Raw genomic sequence first — 21249 nt, 5'->3', positions numbered from 1 at the left:
AAAGCTTTTCATTCAGAATACAGAGTTCAGACCCACCGTGCCACTCAGGTAGGAGGACGTTTTCTGTTTGTGTTTCATATAAAAAATGTTTCTTAGTCTTGATGGTTGGGATATTTAAAACAATTCAGTTTTTAAGGTTGATTTTTTTTGTTCAAAGTCATTCTCATAATGGGAGTCTAATCTCTGATATGAAAAAATTTAACAACAGGGTAAAAATACTTTTTAAGAAGGTGCAGATAAATATGGGTGTGGACTGATTGAGCCAAATGTCCTATTTCTGTGCCGTATATTCTATGTAATTTAAGGTAATATACAGAATAGTAACAGACGGGAGGGATTTATACAAATGTGGCCCTGTCAATAGCAATCAAATTTCACTGGCATGTCTTTACACAAGTGACTATTCTTTATTTGTGAGTGTGTTGATAGGCAGTTCAACTCCATGATGCATCACAGTCATGTAACCCCAATTGACAAGCATGCACGTTAAAAAAAAGGACAATGGATAACATCATAAATTTTAGCTGATTTTATTCCTTCTCAAGTTTGGGTCAAGTACAGGTGAAGTCAGCTTATAGAGCAGAGATCAGTTAACTCAGCAGAGATCAAGATCAATCCTGGGACCTCTCTGGTCTATAACAGAGCAACAACGCATGGCACATTTACCTACTGAACAAACAGGAGAGCTAACTCATTCATTTATCAATTAGTAAATGTAATTTGTCTCATTTAAATAATATTTATAAATGTGAAATCCAGTATTTTCCACAAGGCTTTTTTAACGGCGATCACTCTAGAAACAACATAACCCATTTTGTTTTAATATTTAAACTTCATCAAAATCATTGGAACCCAAGATTGGGTTATTGCTTCGAAATCTGTCAAGGCTGTCTATTTTAATTAGCAAATCTCCCATGGCCTAGCACAAGGTTAACCAATAGGGTTAATGTTGACGGTAAAGTGATTGATGAAAAGATGTACATCACAGGTAGATTTGTTTAAATGTAGTAATTACGCACAATGATTGAATAATAAAATGCAGTTTGAGATTTAAATAGTGCTAAGTCAATCATTTAAATGATAAAAGTAAATGAGTAAGTTAAGTATAAAATTCAATAAACTATTATATGTTTGAGAGGATCCCACAATACTGTAGGTGGGTTAATTTGAATTGGTGAGATACAAAGGTAAATATGTGAATAAAAAGGTTAAATAATGGGGAATGAAGACCACAGGAAATAACAATTTTTAAAAAAGGAAATGAATAACATCTTGACAGACAAAAGTTCTAAAGAACGTAGTCCAAACACTGGTTATGTGTTACTAGTCTATCAATAACTTCTCTACTATTCTCTGCAATATCCTGGTTAACATTTAAAAGCACAAACCCAGCTAATTGGTTTTCACTGGTTGAATTGCAAAACTAACAAGCTCAAGAGGAACTCTCATAGTTTCTGTGTTCTATCATTCATAAGCCTACTTCTTTGAAAGGAGTGGCTTTATAAAAAAAATCATAAAAATTTCAGTTTGAACTTCCAACCTCACCCCCACGTACCTTATTGGAGGATTGGAAGATCTTTATTAGATTATTGCAACTCAATATTTATAAAGATCTTTTAAGGGTTTCATTGCAATAAATTGAAGAAAGAATGTGCAGGACTTTTATCAAAGCATTTTTCAACACCTCTTATTGTTGTATGTTGTAACGTTCAGTAGGTCTCACAAAAAGATTTTGAGTCTTGTTTGGTTGAACATTACCTGGTTATTGATAACATATAACTATGTACATATATAGTACATAGTTATATACATAGTCTAAGCTATGAGCTAGCTCCATGTTTGCTTTTACACAAGTCCTTGACAAGTCCAAAGCTGTCTTTAGTCTCAGGTTATGTGTCTCTTTACATCACGCTGTGGGTGACACTGTTTCCTAATCCCACATTAACCCTCGCTATGCCAGATACCCATATACTACACCCCCCCCAAAGGCTTTCCTTAACCTACTTACATTACAACCATGCTCCCCCTTCTCCCCCATACAACCCCCCCTAAGTCTCTGACTTTATAAATTCAGATGGTCTGGAGGCTTGACAATTCTCCTAGAACTCATTCTGGTCACATTCGGAAGAGTGGTAGGCTCTTTTGATTTGGACAACCTTTGTTGATTTGGAGTTTCAGTTGTAGTCTGATTTTCTGACACTTGGTTGTCTTCTTCTGATATGCTTTTACTGCTCCTTGGAAATGAACTTATCTTTGTCAACTCCCCAACTGCTCTGCTTGAGGACCACCAGCTTGTTCTAGTCTTTCTGAAGAGCATGTTCACTCTGTTCATTCATGGTACGAACCTGTTTTTTCTTTTTCCATGGGAGTTGAAGGTGTCTCTCTCTGTTGTTTCGTTGTTCCTCATCAGTGGGCTCACCTTGCAGTTTGGCTTTTATCACAATACTGTGTTCTTCTATGTGTCTCTGTGCCGCACTGAACTATGCCTGGCGAGTTGATGGTTGCTAGTTCCTTGCTCCAGCGTCATCTTGCAGCTTTGCGCATTATCTGGAGGTTGCAGTGTTTGTGCTGTGTTTACAGGTAGTGTGACAGCAACTGCTGGAGCCTGGAGTTGGGGCTCATTCTTCTGTTGCTGGTCATTTTCCTGTGTCTCTTTCACTCGAGGTACAATAGTAATTATCGGAAAGTTTGGTTGGTCTGATCAATGAGGAGCTTCTGCCGCCTGCAAAGAAACTGGACAAACCGGCTCTGTAAAGAGTGAAGACAATTCAGAGCTGAAATTCCAGCTGAGAGTCTCTTTACAGGTGGGTCTTTTGGGAAATTGCAGTTCCACATTAGTGACGACAAAGGTTTTCTTGACGTCTTCTGCCATTTTAAGAAGGTTAAGGGCAACATAGGCACCTCTGCTCAAGAGAGAAAAAGATTGGTTTCATTCAAAGTATGCGATTTTGTCTATCTGCTTGTCGACGCATCTTAGTGGTTTGAGGACAATGTCTATGACTAGAAGTCAGTTTCCTCCAGGCCTGTAGAGTAGTGTAGCTGACATTCATTTCCAAAGGTCTCTCAGCCATGGCTCCTTATCTGAGAGGACTGTAACACTGGCTCCCAAGTCCAATTTGAAGTTGGTGAGGTGACCATTTACTGAGATGTCCGTATTCCAAAAACAGAATCCAGGATCTTTGACCTCAGCCAAGGAGCACGGTTGGGTCTCTTCCTGGTGTGGTACCTCAATCTCATGGATTGTCTTGGGATCATCTGCTTAGCTGGGTGTCTTGGCTTTGTGTAGCTTTCTGAAGTATCCCAATGGTTGCAGCTGAAATACTGTACTGAGATTGCTGGCCATTGCTGTCACCTGTGAGGTCATTTGGTTCTACACCACTGATATGGTCAGGTCATAGCCTTCAGTCAATCTGTATAATTCATTGATAAAAGAGTCAACTAGTTCTGCAGGCCATTGGTCGCATTTGTTGAAATCTGCTCTCTCTCTCAAATGTTGTTGCCTCTGAGATTAAAATATGTATCGAATGATTTTAGAACTTCATCAGATTTATCTGAGGATTCGTTTATTCCTTGCCTATTATTGGCTATTGGACCTACTGAATAAAGTTCAGTATTCACTTGTTCAGTCTCTGTCTTTTTATCTAATCCTGAAGTTATCATTTATCTTAAGAATCTTTTCTGCCAAAGCCCCAATTTTGTGTTTGGTCTGGACTTTGGATTAATCCAAATTGGTCCGGTAATGTTGATTTGTTGTCCATGGTTGCTTTAAAATTCAGATGAGTACAGTTTCAATTGCTGTAGTTTTAAAGATAGCGCTGCAGTAACCATTTTTTCAAAGATCCTTCCTGCATTTGTCACGTTTTGATGAGCTCCCATGGTCATGGCGGTCCCAATCTCTTTGGGGTTTAGTTTTTTGCAGTGATTTGTTAACTCAACAATTTGGGGCCTTCTCTGCGACATCGGAGGATGTTTGAGTGTTTTACAATGGATTCCCGGCTTCGGCTGAGGTTTTTAAACCTTCCGCTTCAAATGTTTTCTTACCACGAGCTTGGCTGCCATTTGGCGTGGCGCCGATTCGGAACCCAAGTTGGCCATGGTGCGTTCAGAAATGGGCTGTTCTGATTTTTGTACAGCACTGAAGCTTTTTAAACTAACCCTGGCTTAGAGCTGCTTTTTTTTTGCTCACCCCTGCTAGGTCCTTTGTGTACTATGGGCGTTCACAATGGGCCTCTATGAGATCTCGTGGAGCCCTCAGCTGCACAGTGGAGCTTTTTCTTCTGCCTTCCTGTTTCCAATTCTGCAATGCAGCTTCTTTCAGGCGATCTCCCCCTGTGTCTTCACTTCAAGTGCTTTCATTCAGGTCAGAATGGTGCTCCTTTAGTTTTCCAACATTTGAATTTTTGCTCCAGCTTCTCTGAGGTTCTTTGTTTGTCCCCAGAGCTGCCACCATTTTGTATGTTGTATGTTCAGTAGGTCTTACAAAGAGGTTCTGAATCTTGTTTGGTTGAACATGAACTGCTTATTAATAACACATAACTATATGCATATATACAGAGCATAGCCCAAGCTATGAGCTAACTCCATGCTTGATTTTACATGGATCTTTGTCCAATCCATAACTGTCTCTAGTCTCAGGTCATGTGTCTCTTTACATCACACTGTGGGCAATACTGTTTCCCAGTCCCGCATTAACTCTTGCTATGCTACATACCCTTATAATACACTTATTTTTCATATAACATCAATTTTGGGTGAAAGGATTGGTGTAGGGCACACTCTCTCTCAACAATGCAACACTGAGCCTTGGAGCAATAAATTTTAGTTTTAATTGTGTTCTGTGAGTGGTGATAAATTGAAAGAGATGTTTCAATCTTTTGTATTTCTATAGGAAGTAAAGAAATTGCATAGTTCCATGACTCACCAGAAATAAAATTAACTTTGAGGCTGATTGGTTATCATTGCAGAAAGCTGGAGGTGGACTTAAGTTGTGAGGAATCCGATAATAATAGGAATGCAGCCTGAGCCCCTGCAAATGAATAATCTTTACATCTTTAATGTAGAAATATGCAAATAGGAAATGTATTTCTACAGCATATGTTTGGCAAAGGGGAGATATATTTCAAAAAGAGACATTTTCTCCCAGCAATTAAGGACATGTTCGGTGGGATTAAATCTGAAGAAATTTTTTCCTCCTTCTCCCATCTTCTGTCACCACTTATTTTCCAACCCCCCTCAACTTAATGTATCCGTTCCTTGCTGGGATGCAGTTCCACGCATGCAGTCATCATCCAGTATTTTGCTTAAGTGCCCATTATTAATACATAAGTCTTGACAGTGAGTGTCAGGAAGCTATTTGACTATGGGGATGTGACTATTCAGGCTCAGTCCTGCATTACCTGACATCCACACATGGGTAAATGCATTAAGCATTGGGATGTTTGTAGCTTTCTGTAAATTATAGAGACTCTATATTGCTATTTAATTCCTACAAAAGGTAATCTTTATCAGACACTGTCTTAGGTGTACTTAGCTGTGGTAGGTCAGAAGATTGGTCAGAATTTAAGAACCAGCAAAGATTGACTAAAAAAAAAGAGAGATAAAGTTGAGTATAAAAGAAAGTTAGCTAGTAATATAAAAACTAATAGTAAGAGTTTCTACAAGTATTTAAATAGGAAAACACTAGCTAAAGCTTGTGTTGGTCCTCCAGAGAGTCAGTTTGAGGAATTGATAAGGGAAAACAAGGAAATGGCAGAGGTGATGAACAGGTATTTTGTGTCTGCCTTCTCTGTAGAAGACTTAGGGCAGAATTTTCTGCCTGTTGGGCGAGTGGGCCTGACCCAATCTCCGGCGGGCGGGGAGCCGATCCCCGCTGGAGAAGCGGGCCCCACTGCCATTTTACGTCGGCGGGCCAATTAAGGCCCACCCAGCGTGACGTCTGCCAGGAAGCGCTATGCGCTTCCTATGTGGGTGGGGGAGGGGGATTTCCCAAAAGCGAGAGTGTGCTCTTTCGCGCATGCGCACAAAATAGTGCACATCTCCCTGACACTAAGTGCTGCCTCAGGGAGAGCGCTGACAGTTCTAAAAACATTAAAAATAGAAAAGAAAACCTTAACATGCCCGCCTTCCTGAAAATTTAAATGGGCTCGGGGTGACGTCGGGGGTTCCCCCGTCATCATCCCGCGTCATTTTGCATGTTGGTGAGCGGGCCCCGCCCCCTGCTCGCCGACGGCAAAATTCAGCCCTTAGAAAACTTCCCAAAAATACTTGGGGCAGAATTTTGCCCTTGGCGTGCGGGCTCAGTGGGGGCGAGTGGGGCGCAGTCGGGATGCCGACCGCTGCCCACGATTGAGCCTGGGAGGCAATTTCACACTGATGGGCCAATTAAGGCCCACCCAGTGTGAAATGCGAGCAGCAGCGCTCAGCGCTGCCTGTGTGGGGTGATAGGAGGACGAGCGGGGTGAGTGCGATCTTCATGCCTGTGCGCGAGTGAACGCTACATGATAGCGATATATGAAAAAATATAATTAAAAAAGTAAAAATGTAATGAAACATGTCCCCTCTGTCACATGAGCAGGGACATGTTATTCATCAAAAAATAAAGTTTTTATTTGATTTTTATTTGCTTTTAGAAATCTCATCCCATGCGTGGGTGGGATTTCCAAAAAAGTGCAGAGGCCGCTTGGCCTTTTTGCCTGCCTGCCAACTGTAAGGTTGGATGGGCAGCGAAAAATTTCTTTTAATTACCTTTTTAATGGCTTAAATAGGCCTTTTATTTGTTGGCGGGCGGGCTGCTGACTCCGTCACGTGCCCACCGACCGAAATATTGCGCGATGACATCGGGACGCACGGCCAATGTCATCGTGTGTCATTTTATGCTCGATCGGGTTGGCTACGTGCCCGCCCGCCAAGCTAAAAGTTTTAGCCTTGAAAATCGAAAGATGAGCAGGAGAGAGAAACTTAAAATAATCACCATGGGCAGGGTTTTACCTTCCCCCGCCGATGGATTTGTAGGTGGGGATGGGGGTGACCATAAAATTCAGCTGGCGGTCTTCCCACCGGGTTCCCGCTCAGCCCAGCCTCTCCACAATTTTACGCTTGGACAGGCGAGGCCTAGGCTGGCCTCCATGCCCTTGCATCAGTTGAGACCCTTAACTGGCCAATTACTGACCACTTATGGGCTGCTTCCCATCCGGCCTCAATTTTCAGGCTGGCGGGAGGAGTTCATCATCTGTCTTCTGCATGGCTTCTATTTCCCCCCCTCCTTCCCACCACTGCGGCCTCTCTACCAACACCCCTACACTCTCTCCCTGCTCCTCTGGGCCTCAGATCCCCTCCCTGCCCTGAGACCTCCACACTTACCTGATCCTGGACTCCTGGGACTTAGGCTCCAGGGACTGCTTGCAGCCCCGGTCTTGTCTACTGCGGCTTCTGATGCTGCAGGGGCTAGAGAGCTTCCGGCCAATCAGTTTGGCCAGAAGGTCTATGAGGCAGGAGGGACTGGAGTCCCGTCTCCAGCCAATTAATGCTTGTTGGAGCATGAAATCACTATGAGGCAGGCAGTGTCAGCATTGGGGTGGAGGTGGGGTAGTGGGGGGTGGGGGGTGTTCGCTGCCGACTTTTCAGATGGCGGGAATGGAAACCCCGCCATCCTAAAATTCCTGGTTCATCACTATGGAAAATGTGGTGGGAAAACTATTAGACCTAAAGGCTGACAGGTCCCCAGGACCAGATAGTCTGCATCCGAGGGTCTTAAAAGAAGTGGCTGCAGATATATTAGATGCATTGGTTATAATCTTCCAAAATTCCTTAGGTTCTGGAAGGGATCCAGTGGATTGTAAAATAGCTAAAGTAACACCTTTATTCAAGAAAGGAGGGAGAAAGAAATCAGGAAACTACAGCTCAGTTAGCCTAACACCTGTCATAGGGAAATTGCTAGAATCCATTATTAAGGAAGTTATAGCAGGATACTTAGAAAATCATAATTTGATCAAGCAGAGTCAACACAGCTTTGTGAAAGGGAAATTGTGTTTAACTAATTTATTAGAGTTTTTTGAGGAAGTAATAAGCAATGTGGGTAAAAGGGAACCTGTAGATGTGGTGTACTTGGATCTCCAAAAGGCATTTGATAAGGTACCACATCAAAGATTACTATGCAAGATAAGAGCACATGGTGTAAGGGGTAACATATTAGCATGGATAAAGGATTGGTTAGCTAAAAGGAAGCAGAGAGTAGGGATAAATGGGGTTAGCAAGCTGGAACTAGTGCTACAGGGGTCAGTGCTGGGGTCTCAACTATTTACAATCTACATCAATGATTTGGATGAAAGGACCAAATGTATGATAGCTAAATTTATCGATGACACCAAGATAGGTAGGAAAGTAAATATCAAGAGGAGGTAGTGAGTCTGCAAAGGGATATGGACTGGTTAAGTATGTGGGCAAAAGTTTGGCAGATGGAGTATAATGTGGGAAAATGTAAATTTGTCCACTTTAGCAGGAAGAATGGAATAGCAGTATACTATTTAAATGGAAAGAGATGGTACAGAAGGATCTGGGTGTCCAGGTATATGAATCACAAAAAGTTAGTGTGCAGGTACACCAAGCGATTAGGAAGGCAAAATGGAATGTTGGCATTTATTGCAAGGGGAATGGAGTATAAAAGTGTGTTTTACTGCAGCTGTCAGGAAAGTAGAATTGACAGCACAACCAATTGCCTTATTGAATGACAGAGCAGGCTTGAAGGGTCGAATGGCCTACTCCTGCTCATAAATGTTCCTATGTCCCTAGGTATATTGTTTATGAGAGGATGGTTCCCAACTGAAGGACATAGATTAATGACAGATTTATACAATGTCAGAAACTTAATTAATTATCTATAGATATAAATTGGTTTATGAGACAGAAAGTTCAAATGCAAAAGTTAAGTCTTGAAATGCTGAGGTCAGAAGTCTGTCAAATGCAAAAAAAAACAATATTATCTTCAATCTAATTAAGATCAATTTTTATCAAGCATCAATTAAATGAAAGACTAAATAAATTTATGCAGATTGAAAGACTCAGAGCTGCAGCTACATACAAAATATAGAAAAATGAGGTAAATTAATCTATTTAAGCACCTCAGAACATGTGATTTTTTAAAAAAGATGGACAATAATCAAGAAGTCTGGAAAAATATGTCGTAATAGATCAGAAATGGAAAGATCAAGCATTTTTTGCACCGACACTGACATATATAATATTGAGAACAAGAAGCGAGATCAACCTGCCAAGTATTTCCAGCATTTTCCATTTTTTGATACAGTGCTGAGACCAGAGCTTTGGAAGCACATAGAAACAAAACAGGAAGGAATAGAAACAAGGTCACTAAAAGCCACACTAGGAAGATGAAATCAATATTCTAAAAGCATGAGGATGCACTGCTACAGAATTGTGAGCATGCGGGGAAGTTAAAAGCTTCCACAGAATGGAGAAGCACACATGTATTGAACAGCAGAATGAAGTAAAGACGGCAGGAATACGAGGCAGGATCAGGCCTGAGGAAATGACAGAATGGCAGAAGAACAGAACTGCTTGGATGTGGCTAGATAGGAAGCTTCAGTAGAATTTGCTAAGCTTCTGAAATAGGATTATACTGTGTCTCCCAAGAAGCCTCAGGGACACCAATTTTGGAAAGTAAATGTTAAAGCGCTAGTTGTGATACAAATTAAGGTTTGATTCCTTGTTTATCAAATTAGCATTTTATCATGTTTTGGAGGATTTTTGATATCATATTTACAATCCAAGCTACCTTCAAGGTGACCTTCATAAAGAATTTAACATTCCTGCATTATTATCAGATGAATATGCTCGATAATGTATCACATGATTATTTATATAGTATACAGTGTCTGAAGATAGCACTGGTACATGTATTTTGTCAAGAAACTATCATATTTTCCCTAATATTATTGTGGAATATTTTAAAGCAGGTTTGTGTTTGTGCGTGTGTGTGTGTGTGTGTGTGTGGGGCTGATTTAATTGGGCTGGAGATGGATAGGCTGCAAGGTTTAAATTGTCAAAGAAGTGACGTGTAAAACAGGCATTTGAAATGAAGTTGAGTAGAGCTGAAACAAAAACAAAAATACCTGGAAAAACTCAGCAAGTCAGGCAGCATCTGCAGAAAGGAACACAGATAATGTTTCGAGTCCGAATGACCCTTCAACAGAACTAAGTAAAAATAGAAGAGAGGTGAAATATAAGCTGGTTTAAGGGGTGGGGGGGTGGGACAAGTAGAGCTGGATAGAGGGCCAGTGATAGGTGAAGATAACCAAAAGATGTCATAGACAAAAGAACAAAGAGGTGTTGAAGGTGGTGATATTATCTAAGGAATGTGCTAATTAAGGGTAGAAAGCAGGACAAGCAAGGTACAGATAGCCCTAGTGGGGGTGGGGTGGGGTGAAGGAATCAGAAAAGGCTAAAAGGTAGAGATAAAACAATGGATGGAAATACATTTAAAAATAATGGAAATAGGTGGGAAAAGAAAAATCTATATAAATTATTGGAAAAAAAAGGGGGGGGTTCAGAAAGGGGGTGGGGATGGAGGAGAGAGTTCATGATCTAAAATTGTTGAACTCAATATTCAGTCCGGAAGGCTGTAAAGTGCCTAGTCGGAAGATGAGGTGCTCTTCTTTCAGTTTGCGTTGAGCTTCACTGGAACAATGCAGCAAGCCAAGGACAGACATGTGGGCATGAGAGCAGGGTGGATTGTTGAAATGGCAAGTGACAGGGAGGTCTGGGTAATGCTTGCGGACAGACCGAAGGTGTTCTGCAAAGCGGTCACCCAGTCTGCGTCACCCAAATGTTTACAACTGACAAGATAAATAAGGCACGGTTATTATGTTGATTTTTTCCCAAACGTGCTGGTCATAATGGTAACATGAAAGATTTTTATATTCTGGGAAAAGTAACTTGTAAAGACAAGTGGAAAAAATGGGATTTACCAATCAAAAGGGATAAAGTATATTTAAAGAAGGATGGAAGGCTGTGTGGGGTGTGGCTGGGTGAGACCTGGAAAGGTGACTGTGTGAAACAGATTTGCGGAAATAACCTCTAGCTGCCTTGCAGAAGTTTGCTGTTCCAGTAACCAGTAACATTAATGAATGTTTAACTTAATCTTTAAAATCTCTAAAGGTGATAGTGGACTCTTTACTTCTGACTTCAGTGCACAAGCCTTCTCATAATAAATACAAATTGCAAAATCGTTGTAATTGCATGGCCAAGTTTCACTTGTAGATTTGGTCTGTCTGGCATATACCACCCGCCATATCATAACAATTTATATAGTGCACAGTGCCTGATGTTAGCACTGGTACTTGCATTTATATAGTGCAGAGTGTCTGAGGTTAGCCCTGGTACATGTATTTTTCAGGTTCTACGGTAGCATTCTTGAGTCTGATTTTTGAAGTCATTAAACTGAAGTGTAAAGTTTCATTGGCTGGCATAAAATTGGATTCATTTCTTCACGTGAGAGACATGTAGAATGGTGACTTTTCATCACCATTGTTACCAACTATAAACAAAATAATCAAATGTAGTTGTGGGCGTGTCTACGAGGTTGAAATCAGAAAGGGTCATTGGATAACACTTTCAGAAAGTGTTACAACAATTTCAAGCTACATTTTAACCTACTTTAATAGACTCAGCATCATAATTTAGCAAAACCCTTGTTTTTTAATGTGCATTGGAAGTATCTATTTGTCTGTTGATTATTTTCTGGTGGAGTCCGGCAAATGTAAATACATTACAAAGTTACTGAAATTATCCAAATCTAACTAATTGTAAATGTGAAATAATAGTTTTCAACCAAACTTTTTTTGTCACAATACAAAGTGTATGCACTCCTAGTGTGGATGTCCTGATTGAAACTGCATTTATAACATTACAGAAAATTAGTTTTATTTTTGATAGCTTAGTCCCGTGTTGTTGGAACCTGAGTAATAAGTTACCTATATTGAAAATTGTATGGGTTTAATTTGCTTAGGTGGCTACAAGACCATGAAAAATGAAGGTCTGCAGGAAAGATCAAATGATTTAGGACGTGCTCCTAAACCTTCCAATTCATTACCTTGCTGGAAAATTCCCACTATCACCCCACAGCACATGCAGAGATCTCCACTGTTCAGCAACAATCTTAGGTAAGAACATGGATAAGCAAACCTTGTTGGTATTAGGCATGGTGAAAGTGCGGGCAATTTGTGACATACTTTTGACTTGATTTATCAAAATGTTTCAACTGATTCTGATTTTCCAAAAAGTCCTCCAACATAAGGGTCCTGATTTAAACTCAAGGTGGGTATCAAGCAGGCAGCAGCAAACCGACCTCACCTTGGCATCATGAGACATTGGCCTTATCCACGCACCTCCAGTCAGTTTCCCACCAACACTGGCCAGAAGCAGCATTTGGCTAGTCGACAGGAGTAGAATATCAGGAGGGCATTGGCAGGAAGCCGAAGCAGCTGTTCCCATGGTAGGGTTAAATCGACCCCAAAGGTTTTACAGGAGGAATTGTAGTAACTTCATGAAACATGTGATGGTGCTGCCAATGTTATGTATGGATGTGCATGCTGACTTTACAGTGGCCATTTGTTTTGAGTTCCGGTCACCTAATCATGGGAAGGATATTGTCTGTGAAGGGTGGATTGATACAAGAAACAAAGATGATTCAGGTAATAGACTTGAGGAAATATTTTGCTTTTAATAAGTTTTGAGAAGTTTTGTGCTCACTAAGGTGAATGCAACTTGTCCTCTTTCAGGTGCCAGTGAAAGTATTAAGTACTGCCAAGTTAGGTGTAGCACAGTGGAACACACTCTAATGGTCCAGCGGGACAGTATTTATTTTCCATTTCTAATATTCTGTTACTCTCTGGGTGAGATTGCCAATTAGTAACAAATTAGGGGCAGTTTTTGTGCCACAGGCCAACACCCACTAGAATTTGGATTTAGACTATCCAAACTCATTTTATGTGGAATTACATAGAACGTACAGAACAGAAATAGACCATTTGGCACAAACTTTCCATGCTGATGTTTATTCTTCACTCAATCCTCCTCCCCATTCTTCCTCATCTAACGATATCAACATAACCCACTATTTCCTCCCCCTCATGCTTGTCTAGCTTCCCCTTAAATCATCGGTACTGGCTTTAACTATTCCCTATGGTAGTGAGTTCCATATTTGACCACTCTCTGGGTAAAAAAGTTACTTCTGGATTCATTATTTGATTTCTTGGTGACTATCTTATATTGAAGTCCTCTAGTTTTACTCTTCCCCACCAGAGGAAACATTCTCTCTGTCTACTTTATCAAAACCTTTCATAAATTTAAAGACCTCTTTTAGTTCACCCCTCAGCTTTCTCTTTTCAAGAGAAGAGACCCACCCTGTTCTTCCTTTCCAGATAGGTATAGCCTCACACTTCTGGTATCCGCCTTAGTGAATCTTACATGCACCCTCTCCAGTGCCTCTATATTCTTTTTATAATATGGTGACCAGAACTTTATACAGTAATTCCAAGTGTGGCCTAACCAAAATTCAATTCAAGTTTAGCATAACCTCTCTACTTTTCAATTGTGTCCCTCTAGAATTAACCCTAGTGTTTGGTTTGCCTTTTTTATGGCTTCATTGATCTGTGTCACTACTTTTAGAGATCTGTGCATTTATGCTTTCATATCCATTTGCTCCTCTACCCTATTTAAATCATTATTTTCCAAGTAATTTGTGACCTCTTTATTTTTGTGTAACTTCACACCCCAAGTGTGTTGAAATTCATTTGCCAATTATATGCCCATTCTGCATGTTTATTAATGTCTTCTTGTAATCTGTTGCAGTCCTCCTCAATATTGACTTTCCCCCTCTACCTGGTGCCATCTGTAAATCTAGAAATTGTGTTTTTGATTCCAAAGTCTGCATTTTTAATATAAATTATGAACAAAAGTGGTCCCAGGACTGATCCTTGTCAGACCACACCTCATCTTTTGCTACTCTGAAACGTAAGCCTCTACTCTTTCTCTCTGCTTTCTGTCTTGCAGCCCATATATCTGTCCGCTGTACTACTTGCTCCAACTCCAAGTGCTCTGCTCTTACTTGTTGGTCTATTAAATGGTACTTTATTGAAGGCCTTTTGGAAATCCCGATAAATTACGTCTACTTCATTACATTTTGTCTACTCTCTCTTTTATCTCGATGAGTTTGATCAAGAAATCCACACTGACTATTCATTATTAAATGTTTGGCTTCTATATATCTTTACATTTTCCCCTCAAGTAGAGATTCCATTATCTTCCCTAGGGTCCGACTATCGATGTTCAACTGACTGGTCTATAATTTCCTGCACATGTTCAAACTCCCTTCTTAAATATAGGGATAAGGTTAGGTATCCACCAGTGCTCTGGCACTACGCCTTTTTCTAATGAATTATTAAATATGTGGAATAATATGTGCCTCTGCTATCTCTACCCTAGATTCTTTTAAGGTGCACTGTTGAAATCTGTTCAATATTATCCTCTTTGAGTTTGATTAGTTTATTTAATGGCCTGGATTTTGTGGTGGTAATGATAGGAAAATTGTCAACATTCGCCATCATTACTCTCCTGAAACTGACAGCAACCGTGGGAGTGTTCACACGCTCAGAATAACGTGGAAATCTACGAGCTACAACTCTCCTAAGGTTGAAGGCCCACAGAATACAATCCCTAAGAAATCAATGAATTGAATGAAAAAGCAATAAAAATTGGGAAATAAGATTACTGGTCCGAACTGGTCTTGTATGCCTTAAAATGGAACGCCAGTAAAAACTGAGAAATAAGAGTACTGGTCCGAACTGTTTTTTCCTATTGGGTGAGAACTTCCCCTTTTCTGCTCTTAATCTCATTGGGCTGAATTTTCCCCCCATTGGGGGGGGAGGTTGATGGGCGGGCATGCACAGGCACGCTTCCGATTGGTGCCCCCGATTGGAGGCGCGGTGCCATTTTATGGCCCAGCATGACTTCCGCACAGAAGCGCTATGCACTCCCTGTGTGGGCGAGGGGGGGAATCCCAAAATCGAGAGTGCGCTCTTTCGCGCATGCACACGAAAGAGCGCATTCATCTCCCTGTGGCTAAGTGCAGCCTTAGGGAGATTGGCTCAAAATGTTAAAAACCTAAAAATAGAAATGTAAAATTTACCTAACATGTCCCCTCATGTGACAATGTCACATGAGTTGGAACATGTCCATAATTTTCCCAAAAACTTTATTAAACTTTTTTAAAAGCTACATGAAACCTCATCCCGCCTGTGGATGAGGTTTCATGCTTTTTCTAATTCCCGCCGGGGCTCCTGGCCTGCCCGCCAACCTTAAGGTTGGACGGGCAGGTCCTTTAATTACATAATTGACTCTGTCAATGGCCTCAATTGGCCATTGAGAGGTCGGCGGGTGCACAGCTGATTTCGCTGCGCCCCCGCCTTCCTGAAAATTTAAATGGGGCACAGTGATGTCGGGAGTTCCCCCCGACATCACCGTGCATCATTTTACGCGTCGGCGAGCGGGCCCCGTAAAATCCTGCCCCTTGTAAATTTCCTTGAAAATGTTGCACCTTGTTGAATGAAGCATAGCTAGATTTTTAACAACGTACTAATGAAAAGATTTTGTAGAATGCCAAATTTTGCCATTATGATAAAACGCCGCATGTTTTTAAAATAAATTTTTTAAAGTTTGCTTATATTGATGTTTTAGCTTCCATCTAAATCCAATCATAATTATTTATTTTGCTAGCTGAAAGTTCAAATTAGAAATGAAGGATAAAATGTTTTAAAATTGCTGGTCTGCTTACTGTGAGAAAACTTCAAATTGATTTCCTGCTAGCTGACATAATTACTGTTGCGTGCCTGGAGATTCCCTTGGCATTGTGGCAAATTTAAACTGACAGGGAAAGGGGAAATCTATGCCATAGTGATCACTAGATTTTTCTGGGCATTGCTCTTCAAGGTCAACAGTGAGCACCATTGCTTCACCACTGACCACAAAACCGAGCCTATATTTCTACTCTTCATATCTTATATGTTGTTGTCTCACCTTGCAATGTCACGTCCACCCGATCCAGTTCCCTGGTAAATATGAAAGAAAATAATTATTTAATATTTCTGCCTTTTCAGATTTGCTGCCTGTGACCTTGCCCTGATGTCTCTTAATGATTTCCCTTAGTAGCCATATTTTCATTCTGACTTATCTTTATCAGTTCATGTGGACAACACTTTACTATTTTCTCCTATGTTCCTTGATAATTAAATTTCATAGTTCCTCTTTGGTTTCCTGGTTTTTTTTTTTGCTCCTCTCCTAATCTCTTCGTATAGTCAATGCTGTAGAGCAGTAGAAAGAAATGAGTGGACGGAATTGTTGAAAAGAACCCTAACAACATTTGTAAAATAATTCCTGGTCTCATTAGGTGCTACACCAAATGGAGAACATAAGACATTGAGAGAAAGCAAAATATAAGAAGTACAAAAAAAAACTAAAAATGCTAGAAATGCTCAGTAGGTCAGGCAGCATCTGTGGAGAGAGGAACAGAGTTTACATTTCAGGTTGATGACCTTGTTTTGTTAATTTTACATCTCATTGACCTTACTTCTCTAATCTTTGCCAGTTCCAAGAGGTCAACAGTCTGAAATATTAACTCAAGTGCCCTCTTCACAGATGCTGTTTGACCTGCTGGGTATTTCCAATATTTTCTATTTTTATTATAAAACATTGAGGTGTCAGCAGCAATTCCAGTTTGAAGCATGACTAAGCCTGCTTATTGGATTACTGAGCCCATTGGTGCCATTCTCAAGTTAATACCAGTTAAATATTCCAGCTATTCTTTGTCCTGCTTTGAACAGAATGCAAAAAAATTTGACTTTCTGCTAGCTCCAGCTACAGATTCCAAGCTTACATATTGCAGTCTTCTGTTACAATCTTGACTGATTACTCAAGTGTTTATTTTTCCCTGAGGAAATAGAAAGATGGGGTCTCTGACTCCTTCATCTTGAAAGAATTAAGCTGTAAGCATACCAACCAAAAAAAAAACAAAAATTATCTATGCTCAGAAGATATTACATGAATAGAATTATCACAGAAATAGATGTGGGTTTTTTTCTGGTCATTGGGGGATGACGTAATGAGTTGCTTAATGTACCCCATAGTTTTAGGTAATAGTAAGGATTGCTTGCTCATTAACACACTAATACTTTCATCTCAGTGTTTTTATTTTAAAACCTGCAAAAATTACATTTTATCGAAACACAATCTTAAATATAACTCATTCCAAAATCTTTTTTGTGAAGGGAAAAATGTAAAAAAATCCCAAAATATGTTACATCCATTGCCTGCAGTACTCTTTTCTGTCCTTTATCCAATTTCCTAAGCAGCTTGTCACATTCCTTTTAATACAAGGTGCCTTCATTTTATCAACAAGCACTTGATCTACAGATCCATGAACACAGAGCAGCCTATAGCTCTCAAAGTAACTGCAGCCCTGAATTGTTATGCTGCAAGGTCCTTTAATACTGCCTTAGAAATGGGCCTTCTACTGAGAATCATAAAAAATTGCATTGTGACGCCCAAAACATCATTGAACCATGAGTTTTACATGTAGATTAGGTTCCTACCTGCTACAGCAGGTGCTTTGACCAATCCCAAATTTACTGAAGATAAGATATCGTTGCATGGGAGTGATGTGGTTGTGGCTCAGCCTGATCTTAATCCCCTTGTGCACCATTCTCACTGAGTTACAGGTGTTAAAATCAGCCAATCATGTCTGATGCTGTTGCATTGTGCAAACGTTAAACAGAATCTGCAATTTGTTCACTCAATTGACACAAGGACTATGTTCTCCTCATCTTCATATAGTGGAAGAATAAATACCCTATCAAATGATGTGACTTAGGCTAGTAACATGTAATATTTTTGGCAATAACCTCAGCATTGCGAGACATATTCAGCTCGTGTTGATGGTTATACCAGCAAGGAGTCCAGAAGTGGTGAAATGAGCCCCCCTTGACTTTGTTTTAAAGTTGAATACAATGACCAATTATTTTTGGTATACTTGTAGTTCTGAATTTTAAATAGGAAACTGCGTATTGTTACTTTTATTATTATTTTTATTATATTGTTACTTATTATTTAAAAAATAATGTGCTGCTTATTGTTACTTTTATTATTATTTTTATTAAAAAAATAATGTGCCATTGTGTTTTGAATGTTGGTGTTTGCTTTTTGGCACAGGTCATTGGTATCAAAGAACCTTGGACCTAAGTATTGGAGTGGTATTGATGCAGCAATGCTGCCCATTCACCATGGATCTTTACCAGTTTTGGAACTGCATGAGGTGCAAAAAGAAAATCATATACAAAGACCTTATGACAACCAATGTTGTCAATCAGCATCAAATCCAGAAAATCTTCTAAAGAAAGCAGCCAATTTCATTCCAACTCAGGGTAAAGTTACTGGTGCAGAGACTCTGGCCAATGAATTTGGATCCTGTACTCTCAAAGAAGCTCAGCCCCTTGAAAACACAGGTTTAAAGGTAATTTCATTTGTGGATGCTCCAGAGAAGGACAGCTTCAACAGGTAAGATATATCCGAGAAACCAAGTAAATAATAATGTTTTGGAAGCATAAAACAGAATGAGACTAGCATAAAAAAATATTGTCACTTCTCAGGAGCTGGATTCAAATCCAGTTAAACACTGTAAGCTTTATGTGTCCTAAATGAAATTTATTTAGGCAGGTTCAACTCAGTTGCTTTTGAACATGAAACCCTAGCAAATAACTGTGAAAGCTTTCCCATTCTAACCAATTTGTCTTCATTACCATCCTTGGCCAGACCCTGGGATGCGGAAGGAGATCCAATTAGGGACCAATAATATTTTTGTTTGAAGTAAGTAATAGTTGAGATTCAAGATACCTGCTTTTAAAGTAAAGCCAGAAGATTCCGCAGCTTTTGAAAAAAAAAAATTACTATACAAGCTCAGAAAGATAAACAATTTACAATATGGATCTTGAACTCTAACATTGAGGGTAAGTACGAGGTACATGTTAATTAACAGATGAACTGTGGTTGGACACAACACATTACAGAGCAACAAAAACAGATTCCATAGCCTTCTCAACAAATCACTCAGATGTCAGTCCCACTGTGAGTCAACAGATCTCACTGAAACTGCAGGTAAATGGGATTAGGTAGATAGGTCAGGTGTTTCTCACATGTCGGTGCAGAATCGATGGGCCGAAGGGCCTCTTCTGCACTGTGATTCTGTGATCTTTCTCATGAGGGTCTCCACCTTTGAAGATCCTGCCTAGGAATTCTCTCCAAATGTGGCTTTAACAAGGCCTACCTCATGTAGTTTCAATCTCTCCTTCAGAGATTCCTTCTCCCTCGATTCCCGAGTACACTCAAACACTCGTTCACAGATATACTTTCAGATCCACGGCCGTGCCAAGCACACCACTGTTCCAAAGGGGTACCTTTGGCCCAACTGCCCTCCTTACTTAAAGTCTGCTCCCTGTAGCCCTTTTTCTAACTTTTAACTCAACTTAATTGGGACCTCTGCCTGTCCTTGTCTCTGTGGTACTTGTTGGCTGTCAGAGTCCCCGAAACTGACTAATTCAAGAAGAGATGTTCACTGACACTTGAACCTTCTCAGAGGGTCCCACCCTTGGTACTAGGCAGGAACAAATGTAACAAGCATTGGAACATCCTGTACCCTAAATGTTAGTCTCCTGCGACTGACAGACTGTGAGTTTAGTGCTCAGGGACACAATGAACTGAATTTATAACGTCTTGAAAATGTCAATTTCACTTGAAAAGGCCGTAAAGGTGACTGGTAAGATAAACAGAAATCCCACATTGAGGTGCAGAATTAAACTTTACACCTGATCTATGATGTGGAAACACATTTTACTTGCACACCTTTAAATAGAAATAAATTAAACAATGCGTTAGAACATTATCTTTTCATCTTGGGAGCTGAGAGTTGACTTTAAAAAAAACTACAGGTGGATTCCCTGATTGCACAATTCAGGTGAGAATTGGCAATGGCAGCAAGTGCTGGTCAAGAATTCAATAATTTTACTGGATAGAAAACAGGGATGGGAGGATGTCCTGACCAGAACCCAGTGAATGCCACTCTTTGTTGCCAGTGCCCAAACAGAGATCACCCCTCTAGACTGCGCTGTTTGATGACACACGTAAACCCTGGCAGCAGGATAGTGCCGTCTTCTGCGGCCCCTTCCACCTTGAACTTCCTGCTGGCCCTGCCCCCCCACCCCCTGTGCCTGCGCCTCTCCTCCCACAGGTCACTCCACTGGAACCTGCTTTGGGACACCTGGTCCTCTCTCCCTTCTGCCCCTCTGAGGAAGAAGGAGGTGCCTCCAGCAGAGACCACAATCCCCATTACCAGGGTCATGGAAGGCTGTCTGATACCTGGAAGGGTCCACACAGTCTGAATCCTCCGGGGGCCTGGAAGACAACAATGAGTCCTGAATTGTTCAGAATGAAGCTCTGAAGCGAGATGAAGCCTTCCAGTCCAAACAAGCAACTAGCAGCACACGGTCTCCCCGTTTTGCCCGTGCGACGGCCAAGAAATCACATGGACTACGTAAAATCGCTGACAATTAGTGTGTCAAGGGACCTAACTGGCTCTTAATTAATGGCGGGTGCACCTATGCCTCCCGCACGCGTCCGCCGACTGAAATATCGAGAGAGTGCGCGTTGATGTCGGGACGCTTAGCCGACGCCAACGCGTATTACTTCACTCTCGAGTGGGTCGGGTGCATGCCCGCCCACCGAGCGAAAAATTCTGCCCTGAGCCTTGTTTGTTCAGGTTTTAATTGTTGGAGATTTGAGAGATGTCAAATTTAAAATTTCTTACAATTCTTGCAATTTCTGAACTTTCCCTTTCAATTTATTTTTTCTCTCCCTTGCTTAATCCAATCTTTCTTCCCGTCTCTTTATTTATCTTTCTGGTTTGATGCTGAGTTCACCAGCTCCAATATACATTTTCTTCTCCATCTTTGCACTGTTAATTTCACAATCTTCAATCTGATTTCTTAAAGAGATTAAACAGTTGCTTACCCTGTTCACTCGAGTCTCAGATGCCTTGAGTCCCTTGCTATGCCATCAGCTCATATTTTCAGCAACTGGGTGGGTATAAAATACTTGAGCTGAAGGCCGCAGGGGCAGATTTAACAAAAGGCTCTG

The 21249-nt window shown here is 40.6% G+C and overlaps 1 protein-coding gene across 1 annotated transcript in view; it reads left to right on the top strand.

Moving 5' to 3' along the window:
- The window catches only part of LOC144693717 (ephexin-1-like), a 67418-nt gene that overhangs the window by 1127 nt on the left and 45042 nt on the right, over nt 1–21249 (top strand). The window contains exons 2-3 of the mRNA XM_078563649.1: nt 12020–12173; nt 18274–18618. Coding sequence (XP_078419775.1) covers nt 12020–12173; nt 18274–18618 — 499 coding nt within the window. The remainder of the gene's footprint in view (nt 1–12019; nt 12174–18273; nt 18619–21249) is intronic.

This window comes from Cetorhinus maximus, chromosome 19 (assembly GCF_964194155.1).
Source record: "Cetorhinus maximus chromosome 19, sCetMax3.hap1.1, whole genome shotgun sequence".
NCBI classification, from domain to species: domain Eukaryota; kingdom Metazoa; phylum Chordata; class Chondrichthyes; order Lamniformes; family Cetorhinidae; genus Cetorhinus; species Cetorhinus maximus.
Note: the sequence above shows the minus strand (reverse complement) of the source record. Positions and strands in the feature narration are given on the sequence as shown.